The sequence below is a fragment of the Arachis ipaensis genome, chromosome B03, assembly GCF_000816755.2.
Source record: "Arachis ipaensis cultivar K30076 chromosome B03, Araip1.1, whole genome shotgun sequence".
Taxonomy (NCBI): Eukaryota; Viridiplantae; Streptophyta; class Magnoliopsida; order Fabales; family Fabaceae; genus Arachis; species Arachis ipaensis.
In genome coordinates this window covers 24,587,678-24,609,740 of record NC_029787.2, presented here as the reverse complement: position 1 = coordinate 24,609,740, position 22,063 = coordinate 24,587,678, and the positions used below count along the sequence as shown (strand labels likewise).

At 36.5% G+C, this 22,063-nt stretch overlaps 1 protein-coding gene and 2 long non-coding RNA genes across 8 annotated transcripts in view; 2 read left to right on the top strand and 1 right to left on the bottom strand.

The window, feature by feature from the left end:
- Nucleotides 2,555-12,617, top strand: LOC110270041. The gene is made up of 3 exons (XR_002359039.1): nucleotides 2,555-2,565; nucleotides 5,380-5,383; nucleotides 12,229-12,617. It is a non-coding gene; the product is annotated as an uncharacterized LOC110270041 (long non-coding RNA).
- Nucleotides 14,012-18,057, top strand: LOC107630026. 6 transcript variants are annotated; one of them, XM_016333025.2, is made up of 5 exons: nucleotides 14,182-14,309; nucleotides 14,447-14,514; nucleotides 15,432-16,462; nucleotides 16,553-17,653; nucleotides 17,753-18,057. In XM_016333025.2, exons 3-5 carry the CDS (start codon nucleotides 15,443-15,445, stop codon nucleotides 17,780-17,782), a joined length of 2,151 nt encoding a protein of 716 aa, XP_016188511.1. In that variant the 5' UTR covers nucleotides 14,182-14,309; nucleotides 14,447-14,514; nucleotides 15,432-15,442; the 3' UTR covers nucleotides 17,783-18,057. The 6 variants fall into 6 exon arrangements, with proteins under 6 accessions (XP_016188508.1, XP_016188513.1, XP_016188511.1 ...); XM_016333024.2 differs by having other exon boundaries at nucleotides 15,419-16,462; XM_016333022.2 differs by lacking the exon at nucleotides 14,447-14,514 and having other exon boundaries at nucleotides 14,012-14,309; nucleotides 15,419-16,462.
- LOC110270040 overlaps nucleotides 17,876-22,063 on the bottom strand; it is a 9,994-nt gene continuing 5,806 nt past the window's right edge. Inside the window, exon 2 of the long non-coding RNA XR_002359038.1 lies at nucleotides 17,876-18,548. This is a non-coding gene — a long non-coding RNA (uncharacterized LOC110270040). The remainder of the gene's footprint in view (nucleotides 18,549-22,063) is intronic.

The following is a 22,063-nucleotide window of genomic DNA, read 5'->3' as shown; positions in this document are numbered from 1 at the left end:
AATATAAAATATTAATTAAAATATAAAAATATAATATTTTATGATTCATTTACCATAAAATATATATTTTAATTATAGAACATAATTTGTCAATGAATTACAGCTTAAATGGCATAGTCTTCTCATACTCACCTAAGAGGTCGAGAGTTCAATCTTCTTATTTTTAGTAAAAAAAAATTATAGAACATAATTTTAAATTAAGTTGGATTAATTCATAACACAGTTCAAACCTTCAAATTCTAATAAGAGTTCTACTCATAAAGTGAGTCTAGTCAAAAGAGTCAACTATTCTTTTAGGCAAATCATGTAACAGGGGAGAGCACATGCTAAATCTTGTACATGTCAGGTGCATGGCATTACTAAGAAACATAATTTGGCTTCATCTTCTAATATGTCATCTTCATTTAATACACCAACGCAAGGAACAAACGGGAGTTAAGCCTCAATGTAGTTCCTGAAGTTGCACTCGAGTCTCATAGTAGTCCCTGAACATAAAAGTTACCCATATTCATCCCTGAAGTTGCACTCCGGGACTCAAACTTTTCCTTCCGACAATTTCTGCCCACCTGGCACTACCGTAAAGCTGAGTTGGCAGGCTTCGTGACACGTGGGCATTACAACGGCTAGTTGATGTGGCAGAGTAAATTGTCCGGAATCAATTTGGTCCCTCAAATCAAGTTAAAACCCTAGTCCCTAATTTTGAAGCCCACGGCGCTCTGTCTTCTCTTCTCTTCGGTTCTCTGTTCTTGTCTTTCCCATCTTTGAAGCCTGACTGTTATGGTAAGCGCGAGCAATGCAGCTAGGAGCTCAAACAACCCACGATCATTTGGAAGCATCATGAGGAGAATGAATAGAAACAGAGAATCGCTTTTGCCAGAATGGTGGTTAGGGACAGATTCTAATCCAGGAAGACTATTCCTGGGTTGCCCAAACTACAATGTAAGTATTATTGTTGTTGATTGCTATATTTATGGATATAAAATTTGCTGACTGAATTTTTTTGGCTGTGCAGACTGTGGGTAAGAAATGGTATGGATTGTTTTTGTGGGTTGATAAAGTTTTGGAAGAAGATGTCATAGCATGTAATGATAGAACAAGGCATTCAGTTGACAATGAAGAATGGAAGATGAAGATTGCTTAGAAATTTGGTAGATTAGAAGCTGAAATTAGGGTTCTAAAAATGGGGAGAATTTTGATGTTTGTGTTCATGCTGCTGATTGTAGTTGGTGTTCTTGTATTAAAGTTGGATAGACAACAGGGTCAACTGTATCTAGCCAAAAATAAATGACATGCATGTTATATGCATATGTTGTTCATGTACTTGTTCCTGTCCTTTTGTTTGAAAGAAATGCAAATTAAAGTGTTTGATTATATGCATACTTCTATTCCTGCACTTCTGTTCAATGAAATGGAAATGGACAGGGTCTGAATTACTCGTAATTCTGTAACACAGGACAAAATATAACCAAAAAGCTGATAAAACTCAATTCAAGAAAGTCAAAATTCATATTGGTAATGTTTCATCCAAAAAAGGCATTATAGAGCCAAAACACCAAGTATATCAAATTTTTTAACATTTTGACCTCATAAGTTTCAGATACTAAAATTTCCAACACTAGGACAACGTTTAAGAAAGCATACATGGTAAAAAAAACTTCAGCAAAATAGATACACAAAGACACCATGTGTCCCCTGTCCCTAAACATAATCATCCTAATCTTCATTTTTTGTGCCTGGGTGCCTTGAATGCAGGGGTGGACACAAACTTCATAAAGTTTGCAAGCCTTGTGGCATTCCCCTGTGTTGCACCTTGCATAGGGTTAGGTGGGGATTCCTTGTTGGTTGACTGCTACCTAGTGGATTGCTACTCCCTGAAGTTGTTTTTCATCATGCTTGGAGAACTTTCTTTTTAGAGGGACCACATCATGAACTTCGACAACCATGTTGGTTGGCTAGCCATGAACTTCGAACTTCTCATAGTCTGGGTCACTAGACCACATCGGGACCCAACTTTTTGATTCCTTCACTTTTATAAAAAATTGTCAGACACTTGTTTTCGAGCACCAAAATAGTCCTTACACTTTTATAAGTGACATCAAACTAGTCCCTAAACTTATGTAAGTGACATCAGACTAGTCCCTAAACAGCACTGTTATATACAAACAGGACATTATGCAGCATGTATAACCACCATTAGCCCAGGAATAATTCAGTATATATAAACAGCAGGTATTGAAGGCGATTGATAAACAAAAATAAAAGAGAAAGTATACCTGAGTGGATTGAGCTACAGCAATTACTCGAGAACTGCACCTCACCGAATAGACAACTGATCTAAATTTGAGTGCATGGACATAAGCATGGGATTTCATAGAATAATAAAATTAAAAGAAGTACCTGCTGCAAGATTCCACCCTTGCTCTCCAACTTGTCAAATCCCGCCCAAATTACCTATGCGAATTTAGAATTGAAATCAGACATCACTGATAGTAATAGATTGAAAATGTGAAAGGATAGAATAATCAATTATTGTCCACTAATAAGAAAGGAATAAACATTATTGATGTCACATCAAGAAATCAGATCCAGCTGTGCTGAGAAAGTGTTACATCAAGAACATTATTTTGATGTAATTAAGGATAGCAGTTCTCTAGACACTCACTTGAATCTTGATGGATCAAACCATTAAAATTTACATTCCCTTTCCAACAACTAATCCACTAGTCCAAACGAAATTTATCAAACAGCTTGACTATTCCAATAGCTAAGTTAACTTGATTGGCAATTGCAAAACTTACTTTATAATTAAAGTTAACACAAAAATATCTGAATGTAATTTTATTGTACCATATGTATGCAAGACATCAACAACATATTACATTCAATTTAGCTAAACCAACCCAATATAAAGAAAAGGAGTTAGGTAAACCAGTCAAATTCAGAATCCATTATCATGACACATTAAGTTCGTTTAAGAAGATTAATATAGATATCCCGAATGAGGTACAAAAAATTGGTGAGCTACAAGAAATTTCAAATCTCAAAAGATCTTTAGTTCTAGTATCATCATGCAAGGTCAAAGTTCAACAAAAACAGGCAAGTTGTACAACCACAAAGGATGCCTTAAAATTAAGATAACTGTGTCCTTAAAATTAAAATAACTGTCTATCCAAATTGCAAAAATCCGTTGCACTACTCTCTTAAATAGTCCCTGCATCAACATGTTCAAAATTCTATCCTACAAAGTATCATTGCATAATAAACACAACGAATAAACAAGGCACATGCTCACCCACAACTTCATAAAATAGCAACAGCAAAACTTCATCAGCAAGTGCACTAGTGAGCCTAATTTCCACAGAATAAAATCTTCACCCTGGACAGGCCCAAAATGAAGAGTTACAGTTGCACACAACATACTACAAACTCTCTTTTAAAATATGTACTATAACTCCTTATTCAAGCACAAAACAATACTAAAAAGCTAAATTACTAATTAAAAGGAACTGAAATGCCAACAGAGTAAAGCAACTACGTTCAAATATGCAATTGAGTTTCTAAGTTCTAATAAATATCCATCCTTTTAAACCTGATGAAATTGAACTCTTCACTGTAATCTGTAATCAGCTTTTGACACAATCACTTAACAATTTATAACACTTAAATCGCTCCCTCCACCCATTGTTATGCCAGATTGACAAAATTGGTACAATTAAAAATCAATATATTCAGACATAAGTTGCATACAAATACATTAATTCTTGGATATATCAATTCGGTAATACCATAAAGGGACACCAATAAATGCAAACCAATTAACATAATCAAAATCTAAACTCATCATAAAGTAATTACCATGACCAGTCTAGCAACTATTCTCAAAATCTAGAGAACTCTTCCAACACATACCTGATAGTAATCAACGAATCACCCATCTGCAATTTAAAAAAAAATTCATTGATCAGAGTCATTGTCCTGAAACAATTTGGAAACTCCACAACTAACTGCAGTAAACCCTAACACATAAAGAACAAGTTTTAATATCATCAAAACACAAGAAACACTCCCAGTCTATAATTTTGTTGGCCAAACCACTAAGAAATCCAGTTCTAATAAAACCCTAGCACAGAGCACAAAATAGAGGTGTTCATACCCACAGATTAAAATCGAAAAAAATGGCCTGAACTTTTGTGAATATTAGATTAACAATAATATCAAAAAATAGAGAAATCACATATTTTTTTATTTTTGGCTTACCTGTTTCAGAGAAACCAGCCTTCCCAACTTTGTGTATGAAGGAGATGACAACAGCGATGCTCCAGAGCCTAAGTTTTTGACTGAAATTGGTGCGGTTAATGCACTCGCACATGCGCCATTGGTGACTGTATTGGAGAAGAAAAAACCTCACTTTGTGTTGTGTTTGTTTTGTGTTTTGAGAGAAGGGAGACAATACGTTAGTGTAATGTTGAGAAAGGGAGGTTTTCAGCGTGAAACGACGTCGTTTCATGTCATTTTGGTGCCACAGCCAAAACGGCGTCGTTTCTGTAACGCCCACGTGTCACGAAGCCTGCCAACTCAGCTTTTCGGTAGCGCCAGGTGGGCAGAAATTACCGGAAGTACAAGTTTGAGTCCCGGAGTGCAACTTCAGGGATAAATATGGGTAACTTTTAAGTTCAGGGACTACTATGAGGCTCGAGTGCAACTTCAGGGACTACATTGAGGCTTAACTCGAACAAACGGAGATAAACATATGGCATCGGTGGTGAGACTCCTGGGTACTCTATTTCATAACAAATTCAAACATATGAGTTCAAATTCTCTCTAAAACTCTCTGGTAGAAGCTACTAGTGCATGTATGAAGGGAGAGGAGGTAAATATTTCAAATATTACTGTAGTAAGTTATTTTTATGGATTGTAAAAATATTATTCTTTAGAATGTGAGGGGCCTAGTAATAAGCTAGCTCGAATTCATTTGAAATAATTGGTAAATTCTTTTAAGTTATCTACTTTTATTCTTTTAGAAACTCATTATTTTTTTTTTAGAAATTGTTTTTGTTTTAAAACAGGTTTGGTTATAGTGGTGGTATTTGGGTTCTGTCAGTTTGGCCATGAGTATCTTGTAATGTGGTTGCAAAAAGTTCTTAAGTGGTTTGTGTTGAATTCTCTTGGGGAGAATTGTCTTGGGCATATGCGGCTGTATATGCAAGTTCAGTCCCTAGTAAGTGAGAGGAAGCAAGGGAATCACTTTCTTCATTTTCAAGGGATTACTCGGGATCACGATTGACTATCGAGGATTTCAATGAGATTTTGTTGTCTTCATAAGTTAAAGGTGGTACTTTTCTTTCGAGAAGAGCTGATAGGTTTAGTGATGTGTTAAAGGAGTGTGTATTAATTGATTTGGGGGCTCAGGGTTTAGCTCACATTTGGTTCAACATATGCAGAAAAACAAACATATTTCCAAGAGACTAGATAAAGCTCTGTCTACTAATAACTGGTGCCTCCATTTTTCAGAGGGTTATGTAGAAAATATAATCAGATTTCATTCTAATCACTGTCTAATTTTGCTTAGATGTCAAGAAAATGAGAGAAGGGGTGGTTGCAAGCCTTTTCATTTTCAAGCAGCTTGGGCTTCTCATCTGGATTTTTCAGATATGGTGCAAAAGGCTTGAGAGAAGAGAAAATTGAAATAATTCAGTGTCTCTTGTAAGTGAGGAATGATGCCATTTCTTTCAATAAAGAAATTTTTGATAATATCTTCAAAAGAAAAAGAGATATTTAGAAGAAAAAATCATTCATTCAACAAAAAATAGAAAAAGTGGATGCTATTTCTCTGATGTAGCAAGAGCTCGATCTTCAAGTAGAGTATAATAATTTTTTAATGCAAGAAGAACTGTTTTGGTTTCAGAAATTTAGATAATAGTGGGTATGACACGGAGACAAAAATATTAAGTTCTTTCATATGCAAATTGTTATTAGAAGAAAACGAAATATGGTTCAAGGTTTGTTCTTGGGAGGATGGGAGATGGAGAACTGATCAAAGTGAGCTTGAGATGGGAGCAATGGAATTTTATAGGAATCTATTCTGTAATGTGGAGAAAGTAGATCTTAATGCTTTGAAAAATCAGTATTTACCCTCTCTACCCCAAGAAGAAATTGCGAGTCTTGTTAGAGATGTTTCTAAAGAGGAGGTTATGAGAGTTGTTATGGGCATGAATTCCTTTAACGCTTCGGGTGCAGATGGCTTACAGGCTTATTTCTTTAAGGAGTATTGGGAAGTAGTTGGTGATGAGGTGTGAGAGTTAGTAAAAGGGCCTTTATAGGTTATGAGCTAGATAGTGCACTTTTTGAAAATCTAGTGGTTCTGATTTCAAAAGTTACTAATTCTTCTTGTATAAAAGAATTCCCCGATTAGTCTTTGCAATGTTTTATACAAGATCATCACTAAAGTCATTGTGGAGAGGCTTCAACCTTTCTTGCAGGATATCATAGGCCTTTTGCAAGGTGATTTTATTCTAGGAAGAGGGTCGCCAGATAATATGATTGTTGTCCAAGAGGTCCTTCATTTTATTAAAAAGACTAAATCTAAGAAGGGTACCTTAGCTTTTAAAATTGATCTTGAGAAGGCATATGATAGAGTTAATTAGAACTTCTTGGAACAAATTTTAGGTATGTTTGGATTTCCTCCATCTATTATTTCTTTGATTATACCCTGTGTTCGATCTTCTTCTCTGGCTTTGATGTGGAATGGTAACCGCTTAGAAGGTTTCCAACCAAAAAGGAGTTTAAGACAAGGTGATCTGATGTCTTCCTATCTTTTTGTGCTTTGTATGGAGCGCTTGAGCTGTCTAATTACACAGAGGGTAGATTCTGGTAATTGGTGTTTAGTAGCTATTTCTAGAGGAGGGCCTATCATCTCTCATCTTTTATTTGTATATAATCTTATTTAATTTTATAAGGATAAGAAGTCTCAGGTTATGCATGTCCTGGATACTTTGGCAATGCTTTGTAAGGTGTCAGGTATGAAGGTTAACTTTGATAAATCTCGAGCCATATGTTCTATTAATGTCTTCAGGCAACAGAAGGATCTCTTTACAAGTATTTCATCTATCTGATTTGCTAACTCATTGAAAATTATCTGGGGGTGCCTCTCATGCATGCTAGAGTTATCAAAGAAAACTTTAATGATGTAATGGGCAAGATTCGGAATAGACTTGCTTCTTAAAAAGGGAGATTCCTCAATAGGACTGATAAGGTTTGCCTAGCCAAATCTGTTTTATCTTCTATTCCTATTTATAGAATGCAAGTTAGTCTTTTTCGAACTCTGTGTGTTCAAAAATTGATGAGAGCATTAGAAAGTTTATCTGGAATGGTAGTGCTACTAGCAGGGGGTTACATTTAGTTTCTTGGAGGACTTTAACTACTTCAAAGAAATATGGAGGCCTTGCAATTAAGGACTCTCGCTTGGTAAACTACTCGTTGTTGGCAAAACTAGTTTGGCAATTAGGAAATAACTATGATAAATTGTGGGTCCAACTCATGCTTCACAAGTACCTTAAAAATAGAAATGTTTTCAAGTCTACTGTCAATGGTTTTTCGTCTCACATTTGAAAGGCAATTGCTTATGCTGCAGCTATTTTCAGTGATGGTTTTGCATGAGAAGTTGGCTCATTTAAATAAAATTTTCTAGTTTGATAATTGGATGCAATTAGGTCCGGTGGGTGCTAAAGTGGAATTTTTACAAATTGTTGAATCAGACATGAACTCCGCTTATGCTGCACCTACGGTACATAGCCGGTTTCAAACCCGGATAAAAGATGAGGGTTGTGTTAGGCTTTCGGCAGCCAACATAAAAACTTAGTCGAATCTTCATGACATGGATCAAAGATGTTATTGCGTTAAAGCTAGGTCATTGTCCGGAAGCAACGCACTGTATGGCTCACGCACAGTGTCGAATGAGCAAGAGCCGTTGCATCGGTACCCAGATGTAGTGTTAAATGAGCAAGGATTCCCGTATTTTCGTGAACAGATGAGGATAAATAAGGTAGTTCACAAAAAAAAAGGTAAAGGTAAAGGTCGGAGCAACAGAAGGTTGAGATTTGGGACATGAAACATAGGCACTCTAACAGAAAAATTTATTGAGGTGGTGGATACCATGACAATGAGGAAGATTAACATTATGTGCCTACAAGAAACAAAATGGGTCAGCACAAAGGCTAGGGAGTTGGATACTTCCGAGTTCAAATTTTGGTATACAGAAAAAGTAAAAAATAGGAATGGGGTAGGTATTATCGTGGATAAGCAGTGGAAGAAGGACGTAGTGAATATCAAGAGGATGGATGATCGGATCATCTCCATCAAACTTGTGGTGGAAGGAGGTACTTTTCATGTGATTAGCACCTGTGCACCACAAGTGGGTTCGGACGAGCAATACAAGATAAGGTTTTGGGAGGATCTAGAGTGTTTGGTCCAAGACATACCTTTGGGAGATAAGATTTTCTTATGAAGAGATTTAAATGGTCATATTAGAAGAGAAGTGACTAGGTATAGAAGTATTCACAAGTACCTTTGGATTTTTTCTCAACCTTTGACATTTTCATCACAAATACATGTTTTAAAAAGAGAGACGAACATCTTATAACCTATAGGAGTGGCATGACAAGCTCTCAAATTGACTTCTTCTTGTTGAGGAAAGTCGATAAAATTTTTTGCATTAATTGTAAAATTATTCTGGGAGAGATTTTAACAACATAACATAGGATGCTCGTCATGAATTTTCGCGTTGAGCAAAAATTGAGGAAAAGACATCATACGAAGAATCCAAGGACGAGGTGGTGGTGGATGAAAGGCGAGAAACAAAGAAGCATCCTAAGACGGGTAGAAGAAGAGGCAAAGTGGAAAGGGGATGGAAGTGCGGAGGAGATATGAAGGGAGATGACAAAAGTTATTAGAAGAACAACAAAAAAAAGTTTTGGTAAATCTAGAGGGATAGGACCAAGAGACAAGGAGTCCTGGTAGTGGAATGCGAGTGTACAAGAAAAGATAAAGGCAAAAAGGGAGTGCTTTAAAGAGTGGTCTTTATACCGTAATGCAGATAATTGTAAAAAATATAAGGCAGCTAAGAAAGAGACAAAAGTGGCTATAAGTGAAGCAAAAACAAGAGCATATGAGGGTCTCTACTAGTCTTTAGGCACGAAGGAAGGAGAAAAAGATATATATAGAATCACAAAGAGCTGTGAAAGAAGAATGAGAGACTTGGATCAGGTTAAATGCATAAAGGATAAAGACGAAAAGGTTTTAGCCCAAGATGAGAAGATCAATGAAAGGTGGAAGAGCTACTTTTACGAGTTATTTAATGAAAGATAGAATACTCTTTCAAGCCTTGGTCGGATATACGTTAGAAGAAGATCAAAACTTTGACTACTATCGAAGGATTCGAGACTTCAAGGTAAAAGAGGCTCTAAAGCGGACGAAAAATGGCAGGGTAGTAGGACCCGATAATATTCTTATTGAAGTTTGGAAGGGCCTTAGAGAGAAAGGCATTAGTTGGTTAACCAAAATTTTTAATGAGATTTTAAGGTCAAAGAAGATGCCAGATGAGTGGAAAAAGAGCATATTGGTACCTATCTACAAGAGTAAGGGGGATATACAGAGTGGCGAAAACCATAGAGGGATCAAGCTCAAGAGCCATACCATGAAGTTATGAGAAAGGGTGATAGAACGGAGGCTGAGACAAGAGACACAAGTAACAGAGAACCAATTTGGTTTTATGCCAAGCAGATCCACCATTGAAGCTACATACCTGTTAAAAAGGATGATAGAGAGGTATTGTAGTAATAAAAATGATCTATATATGGTGTTTATTGATTTGGAAAAAGCGTACGATAGGGTGACAAGGGAGGTCTTATGGAAGATTTTGGAAAGAAAGAGAGTAAGGATCACATATATTCGTGCAATTAAAGACATATATGATGGGGCTACAACTAGTGTCAAGACTCAAGGTGGTGTGACAGAGAAATTTTCTATCGGTATAGGATTACACCAGGGATTAAGAATGGCAACGAGTCCCCATGGGGGCGGGGACATGCCCCCGCCCCCGCCCCTGCCTTCAAAACCTGTCCCCGTCCCCACGACGGGTAACGAGGACCTCGTATCCGCCGGGGACCAGGGTCTCCACATATATCCGTGGATTTTTATAAAAAATAATAAACAACGAAAAAAAATGAAAAAAACAAAAAAAATAGAAAAAATAAAGATCATTCCCAATTGTTATTACAAACATATTTTTTATTGTCTCTAAATACTTAAAAGAGCAATAAACAACAAACATCTCTACTAAATATATTTATAAAACATTAAAACAACCAAACATATTCAAAAACTAAAAAACATAATTCTCAAGCCTTCTTTCATCCTGTGACGGTAGTGATGGGAAATTCTTATTTATTTGAATCCTACATCGAACAAAAATCACAAATCATAGGACTTATAAAACTTCAAAGAAATCACAAAAATCAAATCACATAAATCACAGAATATAAATTGTAATGAACAGAATCAAAATGAGAAATAATCAGAGTAAAAAATAATACTATAATAATTAACAATTTCTTCAAAGTAAAGTAAAATTAACAAGTTGTTCAAAGCATATTAAAATAAATCAGAACAAGTTTTTCAAAGCAAATTAACAAGTTCTTCAAAACAAATTAACATTAACAAGTTTTTCAAAGTAAATTAAGTTAAATCAGAATAAGTTCTTCAAAGCAAAATCAAATTAACAAGTTCTTCAAAACAAATTAAGATAAATCAGAACAATTTTTTCAAAGCAAATTAACAAGTTCTTCAAAGCAAATTAAAATTAACAAGTTCTTCAAATCAAATTAAGATAAATCAGAACAAGTTCTTCAAAGCAAATTAACAAGTTCTTCAAAGCAAAATAAAATTAACAAATTATTCATAGCAAATTAAAATAAATCAGTACTAATTCTGCAAAGCAAATTAAAATTACAGAGATAATATGATAGATGAATCCTAAAATCACAACTGAATAAATTTAAATGGTAGTTCACAAAACTTACTGGGAGGAAGAGTAGCTGAGCTGAAGGTGAAGATTGGCGACAAGGTGAAGAAGTGAAGACGTGAAGACGAGAAGACGCGGAAAGGCAAAGATGTGAAGGTTGGCGAAGGGGCTCTATTGCCACGCTGGCGCTGCTGCCTTGGCTGGGTCAGGCGGCGACGAAGATGCTCTCCTTGACTGGGTCAGACGGAGACGGTGATGTTCTCCTCGGCTGGCCAGATGCGACGACGATGTTGTGATTGGGAACGGGATGCCTAGTGAGACTCAGACGCACGAGAAGAGGGTAGGAGCTTCGGGTTGGCAGTAGTGAGGGGGTAGGAGATGGCGGACGACAGTGGTAACTGGTAGTGGTGAGAGGAAAGGAGAGTAGTGGAGAGGAGAGGGAGAACGAACATCAGAGTTCAGAGTGAGCGAGTGTGAATGACGACTAGGGTTGGAAATTTGGAATTTTCAACTCCTCACTTTGATATATAAATGGCAGGGGTATTATTGTTTTTTTATATATACGAAAATTATACGGGTCTCCACGGGGCGGGGACCTCTATCCCCGCCCCCACCTCATATAATAAATGGGTCCCCGTCCCCCGTCCCTACGGGTACAAAACTCCCCCATATCCGCCCTCTGGCGGATAAATCTCCGTGGGTATCCACCTCGCTGGAGATTTTTTCTATCCCTATCAGGGATCATCCTTAAGCCTATACATTTTCACATTAGTCTTGGAAGTACTCAGAGAGCATATCCAAGAGCTTGTGCCATAATGCATGCTTTTTGCCAATGATATCGTCCTCGTGGGAGAGTCAAAGGAAGACCTAAATAAGAAGTTAGATTTATGGAGAGAAGCTCTACAAGTGTATGGTCTGTGCATAAGCCGTAGCAAGACGGAATATATGGAACGTAAGTTCGGCCATCGAAGGAAAAACCCTAATACAAAGGTGAAGATTGGAGAAAACATCATACAAAAAGTTAAAAGTTTTAAGTATCTTGGGTGCATCATATAGGATAATGGAGAGATTGAACATAATGTAAATCATAGGATCCAAGCAGGTTGGTCAAAATGGCGGAGTGCGTCTGGTTTTATATGTGACAAAAAAGTGCCTTTAAAAGTAAATTCTACCGCACTACTATCAGACCGACTATGCTTTATGGTACAGAGTGTTAGGCGGCCAAAGGGGAGCACGAACATAAGTTAAGTGTGACAGAGATGAAGATGTTGAGATGGATGAATGGTCATACGCAATTGGATAGAATAAAGAACAAATATATAAGAGAGAGAGAGAGAGAGAGAGAGAGAGAGAGAGAGTTGCAGTAGCACCTATTGTAAAAAAGATGGTAGAATCACGTCTCAGGTGGTTTGGACATATGAGAAGAAGACCGACAGAGCACCCAGTCAGGAGGGTGGATGAGATGGAAAATGGACAAGGGGTGAAAGGCAGAGAAAAACTTAGGAAGACCATCCATAAGGTGGTCAAACGAGATCTACATGTAAACAGTCTCTCTGTAGACATGATACATGATAGAGCTCAATGACATTGTTTGATCCACGTAGCCGACCCCACCTAGTGGGACAAGGCTTCGTTATTGTTGTTGAATCAGACATGAGAATCAAGAAAGAGAATGATTCTTGGTATTTGAAAAGAATTTATTCTTTTATTCTTGAGAAACTAAAGGATGATATTTTGAGTTATTCTCCCTTTTGTGCTACGAATGGTGATTTAGGTTAGACGTGGACAAGTTCTTCTTCGAATTTATATTCAGCTAAATCTGAATATGAGTGGCTGCTAAAAAAAAGTTAATTGGGATGATGATCTTAATTGCGCCTGGCTATGGAAAATTCATATACCAAAGAAATTGAGGCTTTTAGTGTGGCTTTGTCTCCAATCTTCTCTACCGACTCATTAGCTGCACGTTCGACGAAATCTCTCTACTTTTAATATTTGCACTAGATATTACCATCTTCCAAAGACAATTATGCATTGCCTTCGAGACTGCAATGCAATGAAGCTGATATGGGGTTATATGGGATTCTCGGATATCAATTTTTTTATCAGGATTTGCTCAATTGGTTCAAGCAAGGTCTCAAAAATGACATCAGCTATATCTTTGCAGCTATGGTGTGGGCTATTTGGCAAGACAGAAATGGTGGTATTTTTTATGGTTCCTTTAGCTCTTATGGTGAGATTGCATTTAGAGTTCGAATGTAGATTGTTGTGTATAATGCTGCTATGATCCCGAAAGTCCACTCGTCGTTTAGCATGAAACCTTCTAATTGGAGCGTCCCTGAATCTAGTACAATTAAGCTTAATTGCGATGGTAGTGTAAAAGTGTCGATTGGGAATGCTGATTTTGGATGGTGTTTACACAATAATTCTGGCAACTAGGTGATAGGACATGGGAGGAGCAGACCGAATTAATAATGCCAATATCATCAAAGCAAAACTTTAGAGCATTTGGAGAAGATTACGTTATGTTGCTGAATCTGGAGTTAAACTCATGGTGTATGAGTTTGACTGTCCCGAGACGTATGACCTAGTGTCTAAGTGGAAATTATCTGATCGACGTCGTAAAATAAAAATTGTTAAAAAGATCTTTCATTTGAAGATAAAAACAAATTGAAAAGTGATGTTTGAGCTCATATCAAGATATTCTAATAAAATTTTAGATTGGCTCGCTAGGAGAGGGACTTGTGTTATTAACAACGAAATAGTTTGACTATAACTTTTAAGTGTCTTGTTTCTTCTCTTAATGCAGGATCTTAGATAATTGTTGTCTTTATTTTTTCTGTTTTTTTAATTAATATTCACCAAAAATAATATGGTCCAAATTCGACCTAAAAATGAGGAAAGATAAAAATAATAAATTTAAACTGAAAAATATGTTTGGGTCTGAATCGGATTGAAGTCTTCAACACCTTGCTCCTACCACTCCCATAGCCCCAACTCCCAACGGTAAAATTTCCTCTTAGTTAGTTACTACTACACCGACTTTCTTTTGGGTAGCACTATCATTCGATTCATTTCTACCAACATTTCGCAAACAAACTCCAATATCAAAATTAAGTTCTAGCAAAAAAAGAAAAAGAAAAAGCATAAAGAAGCAAACGTAATGAATGAAAAGGTTTCTTCAAAATTTGCAGACACTTTGGGGCACCAGCTGTTAACCTCTCCTCTGCTCTGCACTGCACCCAAACTAAGCAACAATAATAAACAAAACCCTGCAAGAATCAAAGGCAAAAAAGTACTACTTTATTCTCTCTCTCTCTCTCTCTCTCTCTCTCTCCCCTACTTCCTCTCTAGTCTCTTCATCCCCATGTTCTTGTACACGAAGGTTCCTTTTGTTCTATATTCCCTGAATTTCTAAGCTTTGGAGTGTAGGTCGCTTTCAATCAACTTTCCAGACTTAGAAGAAAAGTCAAAATTCATAATCTTCTTCTTTTCCTGAGGTCCTCTCTCTCTCTCTCTCTCTCTCTCTCTCGGTGTCGGTGTTTCTCGAGGGTGGTAATAGTGATGAATGCTACAATAAAACTTGATTGTTTGATTAGAAAATCATAGACGGGGGAATGGAATTGAATTTCATTACCAATTCTGAATTCCAATTCTAATGCCTTTCACTAAAAATTTCATTGGACGCGCTTCTTCTTTGAATGAAAAATCCTTTATTTATTTAGGTGAATGTTTGTTGTTAATTTTTAGCTTAAAGTCTTTGATTACTGAAGCTGGAGTTTGCATTTCACTGATGTGTGTGTGCTTCCCGTTGACTGTAAACCTTCTTTGAATTGGTTCTGATTTAGGAACTGGCTTGGATGCAATAAGATTCAGTAGTCGAAGATTATATATTAAGGCTTCTTCTTGCATACTCTAGATTAATGCTATTTTCATAATCTAATGATGCTGATTTGATTTGATTTGTTTTGTCTACTTTTACAATTCAGAGTAGTTTTTTAAGTCAATTTCATAAGCGTAAGATTGTATCATACTTACCAATAATGCTTAAATTGTTTCCCATCTTGTAGAACGGGATTGGGGATTTTCTCCAATGTTATACATATTGCAATTATATAATTTTATAAGTTAAACTGTACAAGATTGACCCTACTATAAACTAAAAAATAAAAAACCCTAAAACTATGAAGTAATGTCATGACTAAGACCCAAGTTCAATCTTCTTTCCGCGTGTTAACGTCAAATATGAGTGCTAAATCAGGCAAAGTTGACTTTGGGTTTTGGTGTTCTATGTACATTTTTTTATATGTAACTTGTCTTGAGGTTATCTCATTTTATTAATTTGATTGCAAGTATCTGAATCTGGAAGGTCATATTCAAGTTTCAATTTGATTATATTTTCAGTTTTGTTTTGCAGAAACCAATTATATGATTCTAAAAACTCTAATGGAAGAAAAGCAGTTAGATTTTAATCAGCCACTTTTATCAGTAAGACGATTCTCATCAACAGTGGTGGCATCTGAAAGCGACAGTAAAAGGAAAACCAATAAGTCATCCGCACCCAAACTACCTCCTCTTCCTGTATATAAATCTGAGTTAAAATCAGGTCCTGTGAGTAATCCTGGAACCGTTCCCTTTGTGTGGGAGAAGAGTCCTGGGAGGCCAAAGGAAGAAGGTAAATCGGAAACTCTGCTTCTCGAACGACATGTCATTACTCCAAAGCTTCCACCTGGGAGGGCCTCAAAGGTTGAACAGAAAGATTCTGATAAAGTTCCTAAAGCTACATTAGTTACTCAGTCCGGGATAGGAAGCAGCATTTCCAGCTCTCAGAGTTGCTCATCTTCGGACAATAAGGTGACGACAAAACATGAAAGCATAAAAGAGATAATTCAGGAAAAGACAAGTTCTGGTTCGGATGATGGGGACGAGATATATCAAGATGCTATTGATACACTTTCTAGAACAGAATCATTCTTCATGACTTGTAGTATCAGTGGTTTGAGTGCATGGGACGAGCAAGAGGTCCAACCGTCCACGAGTTTCTCAGCTGATCAACAGGCTCGTGATTTCATGATCGGGAGGTTCTTGCCTGCAGCGAAGGCAATGGCTTCTGAAACATCTCAAGTTCAATACACCTCTAAGAAACCTGTTGTTATGAAAGAACAGCCAAGACTGGTAAAGAAAGTAGTAAATGGAGAAAAGCCTCGTCCCCTTAACCCCAAATGGCAAAATGTCATGCCACATTATGCCCAAAATATTGGTAGGGAAGAAAGCGAATATGAAAGCGATGATAATGACATTGCTGAGAACTTTGCACCCAAAGTTTGTGGGCTATTTCCTCGTTTCTGCCTTTTGAATCCAATGCCAGGATTAAGAATGGAGGATAGGATTCTGAATTCTCCAGTCCATCGAATGCATGGTGCATCTCAGAGAACAACCGCAAAACGGGTATTAATTGGTCACTACCTACTTTATGTTTTGGTAGTTCACTTCGTCTTTATCTATATTCACCTTTTTTTTTTTTACTTCTTTCTGCAGCATACTGGAACTGCTAATTATGGAAAAAGTTTAGCAGGTACTCAGTCTGGCTTCACAAAAGAGAAAGATTCTGCAGGTATTCCTGAAAAATCTAATCATGTTATTGATCCACATCGAAGAGGTTGCAGCGAATTTTCATCTGCTGAGAGAACTCGATTCGAATCTATCTGTGAAAGCCCTGTTGTTGAGAAAACTCTATATGTTGATTCTGTACGGAAGGTTAAGTCTTCAACTTCATGTTCTTCTGAAATTAAGGGTCAAATAAATCAAGTCAATCAACGAAGGGATAATTTCAAGACTTCAAGAAAAGACAGTGTGATTGATAAAAATCCTACTATAAATTCTTCACTTGAAGATTGCAAACCAGTGGATATTGCAGATGAGAAGACAACATTAACTCCTGAAAGTTTAATGTCTCTTGATTCCTCTCGCCTTCTTTGTTCTGATAATTCTAGTAATAATATGAAGGTGGAAATTGAAAATAATTCCAACACCACATACTTGGAAAAGGAAGGGTTGACAAAAACTGGCTACAAAGAAAATAACTTAGATCATGAGTTGGTTGTGACTTCAAGTCAAAAAATCATTGGAAGCAAGCAAACAGAATCACAATCTCGATTTCCTGGTAGTAAGAGAAGTTGTAAGGACCAAACTGTGAATCCCATGTCACAGAAGAATTTGAAGTTGACTGGCGATTCAGAAGTTGATCTAAAGATCCACGGGGCTACCGAATCTGTCGATCAAGAATGTGCTCAAAGCTCTAGCCAGGATGACAATAATACTTTGGCAAGCTTAAACATGGCAAGTGATGGAAAGATGGGCTTAGAAAGAAAATTGCTTACATGTTTAGGATGTAGAGAAACATCAAATGCGAACTCTGCAAAGACTCCTCTTGCCCTTCCTTTGCCAAAAGCTCCTTCAGAATCTTGGTTAAAACGCACTTTACCTGCAGTTTCCTCGAGGAATTTACCCACATGGTCTAATGTTGCCACCAGTACTCATGCTCGAACTCAAACTTCCAAGACAGCATTAGCTGATCCTAAGTGGGAAATCATTGTTAAATCTTCTAATGTACATCACGGACAGTTGCGGCTGGCTGAGGTAATTCAGTGAATTCTGTGCTTCATGTTGTATTTCTAACTTATCAATGTGGTATAGTCATGCTTATAATCCTACAACTTTTTTTTTTTTTAATTTCAGGAACCTCTACCCCCCATTCCTGAAGCTTGAATTGTCTGGACTCTGGAGAAGAGCAATTGACCATTTGTCTTACTTCCAAGATGTGGAATAATTTGGTAACGTAATTTGTTCTATTTTGTTTTATTTTCCCGTCCTAAGTTGATCTCCCTTTTGCTTCAATATACATGAGGTGGTATACAAGTCAGCGAAATAAATCGCAATTTCCTTACCTTGTAAATGTCATAAGTTTCATGAAAAAAAATCTGTATAAATTATATCATCTTCAAGTAATGTTCTTGTAATATAACAGTCCTAAAGTTTTCTTCTGAAATTTACTTTTTCTTTAGAACGAGTTGCAATCTTAAGAAAACGTGAGTTTCACTATTTGAGTATACAAATAAATATTCTTTCTTAAGCCTTGACAGGCTAAGCATTGATCAAATTAGATCAACTATCAATATAAGAACTTTAGATATTCTTTTCATTAGCTTTTCCAAAACTAAGACTAAGAGTGACTTACATTAGATCAAACACTAATTTAAGAATTTTATGGTGTGTTTGGTTTGCGTTTTGATTTTCAATGTTTCTATTTTCAGGATTTAGTGAAGAAAAAAGGGAAAATAATAAAATTTTGTTTTCTACTTTTACTTCTTATTTTTTCTTTTTTCTTCATAACATTCTGAAAATATAAAATATTGAAAATTAAAACAGAAAATAAAATGCAATGCAAACACACCGTTAGATATTCTTTCACAAGTCTTTTCAAGACTAAGAGTGACTCAGATTGGATTAAACATCAATCTAAGAACTTAAATATCTTTTCTTTTAAGTTTTCTTAGGATTAGAGATCACTACTGAATTAGTTATAGTGACGATTGAAAAGAATCAGTCAGAAAACTCTGCAATTTCTAAGATCTTGATGAAAGATGTTATGTAATGTGTATGAACTATCCATGATTTATAAGAATGTGATGTGGACTAAGATATAGATTAGAAATGCCTAGATTACAAACTGTTTTTGAGTCTCTTCTCAGATGAGTAGAGTGAAGAAAGAATGAAAGATGAGAAGAAAAATAAAAACTTAAGATAGATATGATTGTAGGAGCTTTCTTTGGTGGAGAAAGAATATATAAGACCTTCAAGCTCCATATACTTTTTAAAATTATGAAGAATTATAGAGGTGAATTTATAACATTAAATTGTTTAGGCCTTGGGCCAGCAAAGCTACCAGGCCCGAACAATCATAACCTGCCCGAGAAGGAGACCCCTATGGGTATCCTATGGGTATTCACGGATGGGGTTGGTTCGGATTTGTGAGAGAATGAGAACTGAACTGATTAAATTTTAATTGATTCGGGTTGGTTTGGATTAGTTTGGATAATTGGGTACCTACAAATAAAATTCAAAAAAATTTGAAAGAAAAATAAAATAAAAAATCATCTAAATACTATAAATATGTAATAATAATATTTAAAAAAACTCCTCAAAATCGCTATTAATTAGCTACTTAATTTCCATCTTCATATATTTATATAGGATAAATTACTTAAATAAACTAACTGAGTGTGAAAACTACCAATTTGTCCTAAATAAAAAAAGACAACATTTTTGTCCTTTTGATTTTTATATAAATCGCGGGTCTGTTATAGGTTTTCAAAAAATTATATAAAACTCAAATGAGTACCACGATTCATGCACTGACAGTGTGCAGTGGCTAAATTCTCCTTTTGAGCTAAATCATGGCATCAACCTAGTTTTTATGTCAAGAAAGAGTAAAACATGAGAGATTCCCATGATTTATATGTACGAGACCAAAAACAAAAGGAAAGTTCATGATTTACGTACATCTACCACAGAACATATTGCAAACCAACGATTTATGCTATATATGGTTAAAACAGTAAGAAAGTCAACGATTTATGGGTAATAGAGAACAACCCAGCTGCATAAATAGCCCGAGACAAGATACAAGTGTTGTAGAGTTAAAAGATGGGTGATAGTGATGATAGTTTTCTAGCACTCATACATTGTAACACGGAGATTGAAGAGACTATGGAGGGTGTTACCTTTACCGATAAGAAGAAGCCATATGTTATAATTTATAAGGCCATCCACAACATTAGTAGAGTTACAGAATAATATTCTACAAAAAACTGGGTCAGTTGGAAAAAAGAGTGTGTCATTTGTTATATAGGAATCCAATTGCAGTTGGTCAAGGATTTGTAAAGTTCGATTCGTTCGAATTACAGAACGATAATGACTTGCAAGTAATATTTCATTGTCGTCGAAACTTTCCGGAGGTCCGTATGGCAGAGTTGTATGCAAAGCTTGAAGATGTGGTTAGAAGTTTTAGAGGATTGGCTCTGAATCCTCTTTCTGTGGGCACAATCGGAGCGTCTAGCTCTACTCTCGTCAGTTTAGCCATTACAATTTTTGTGACCTCTCCTACTTTCGCTGTAAATTTGAATCGCAAGTGGAACATGGGTGCGACATCGGAGATAATCACACGTTTGGTGAGCTTGCTCTTGCAATATCATCACCTATTGGGGTTGCTCGGGGACCCATCGATGCTGGCGAGGCAGATCCAAGAGAAGAAGCTCTTGGCGAGGACAATGATGATGCCGAGCCACTTACGATTGGTGTTGATAGTGACGAAGACATGGGGGCTATTCCAGTTCAACTCACCAGCCTTCCGTTTGAGGGTTCAGCCACACAACGATTTTCTCCTAACTTGTCAACCTTCAATCTTGATGTTATGGCTTAACAGGGATTTGCAGATTTGGGCTATAGGACTAGGCAACTTCAATCATCTCGGGCTCCTATACCGAATGAGTTTGAAGTTGGCCAACAATTTCAAAACAAGGAAGAGGTGGTTCTTTGTGTGAAGAACTATAGTATCCGTCACGGGGTTGAGTATAAAGTGTTAGAGTCAGATTACATGAAGTATCATGGCAAGTGCAAGGAGTTTGGCAATGGGTGCAACTGGTTGAGTTGGGTGACCTTCCGACAAAAGAAGGGATACTGGGAGGTAAGATGATACAACGATCTTCATACATGTTTAGCGACCGAGATATCGAGTGACCACCGACTGCTAGATTATCATGTCATTTGTGCTTCAATCTTTCCGATGATTAGAGCCGATGCTTTTGTTTTTGTGTTGCAGAATGCGACAGAGGCAAATTACGATTTTATGCCGAGTTATAGGAAGGTTTGGATGGCCAAGCAGAAGGAAATTGCACAAATATACGGTCACTGGGAAGAGTCATATAACGACCTTCCTAGATGGGTTGAAAGTGTACAGGTGTCCTTGCTAGGCACTGTAGCTGTGTTGAAGACTTTGCCGGTAAGGCAAAGGAATGGAGTCGACGATAATACTGTCTATTTTTATCGGCTTTTCTGGACTTTTCCACTGTGTGTTGAGGCGTTTAAACATTGTAAGCTTCTAGTCAGCGTTGACGGAACTCATTTGTATGGTAAGTACGGTGGAACATTGCTTATGGCCAACGTTAACGTGGCGGGGCCCCAACTATATTTTCCCAACTCATCCATCTTTGCAACATAGGGCAACCAGCGAATGTGTACCCGAGCACCAGACTTATCTCCAAATAACTAAGTAGACAAAAGCACCATAATGTACGCTCAAGAATAAATCCTAACAGTATCTTCATTGACATCCGACAGGAGAACCATAAATCATTGCTGGAACCAAATTTGATAGATAGTGTGCTTGTGAATATATTAATTAGGAGGAAGCTCACCAAATAACTCATAAAATCATATCCATGCTGGTCTTCCTTCGGACATGTACAACTCAAACTCTAACAGACAACCACTCACCATCTACAGGAAGTCCAAACTGGTAGGCAACATTCTGTAATGTAATTATGCACTCTCCGAAAGGCATATGGAAGGTATGAGTCTCTGGATGCCAATGCTCTATAAATGCGCTAATAAGAGCCTCATCAAGCTTAAACCAGTAATCGTGAAGACTAGCAACATGATACAACCCAGCAACCTAAAGATAAGGGATGATGTGATCGTGTAATGACATTTTCTACTACCTCCTCACAGTAACAACACATCAACTCATCTATAAAATTAATATCCAAAATTCACTAACTATATAAGTATGAAATTAGCAACAATACGTTTATCTAACATTTACTAATTATATATGTAAGAAATCAGCAACAGTATGTTTATTTAAAATTTTTAATTTCAAAATATACGAATACGTTTATTTAAAATAATACAAATATGTTTATTTAAATTAAAAAATTAAAATAATAAGAGTACATTTATTTAAAAAAATTTTGAAATATATTAAAATTT

Bases quoted from the DNA above. Each gene is read 5' to 3' on its own strand.
- LOC107630026 (XM_016333022.2), top strand. From the start codon at position 14,178: ATGAATGAAAAGGTTTCTTCAAAATTTGCAGACACTTTGGGGCACCAG. The intron at 14,310-15,418 runs GTACTACTTTAT...TTATATTTTCAG, and splicing joins CAAGAATCAAAGGCAAAAAA to TTTTGTTTTGCAGAAACCAA. The intron at 17,654-17,752 runs GTAATTCAGTGA...TTTTAATTTCAG, and splicing joins GACAGTTGCGGCTGGCTGAG to GAACCTCTACCCCCCATTCC.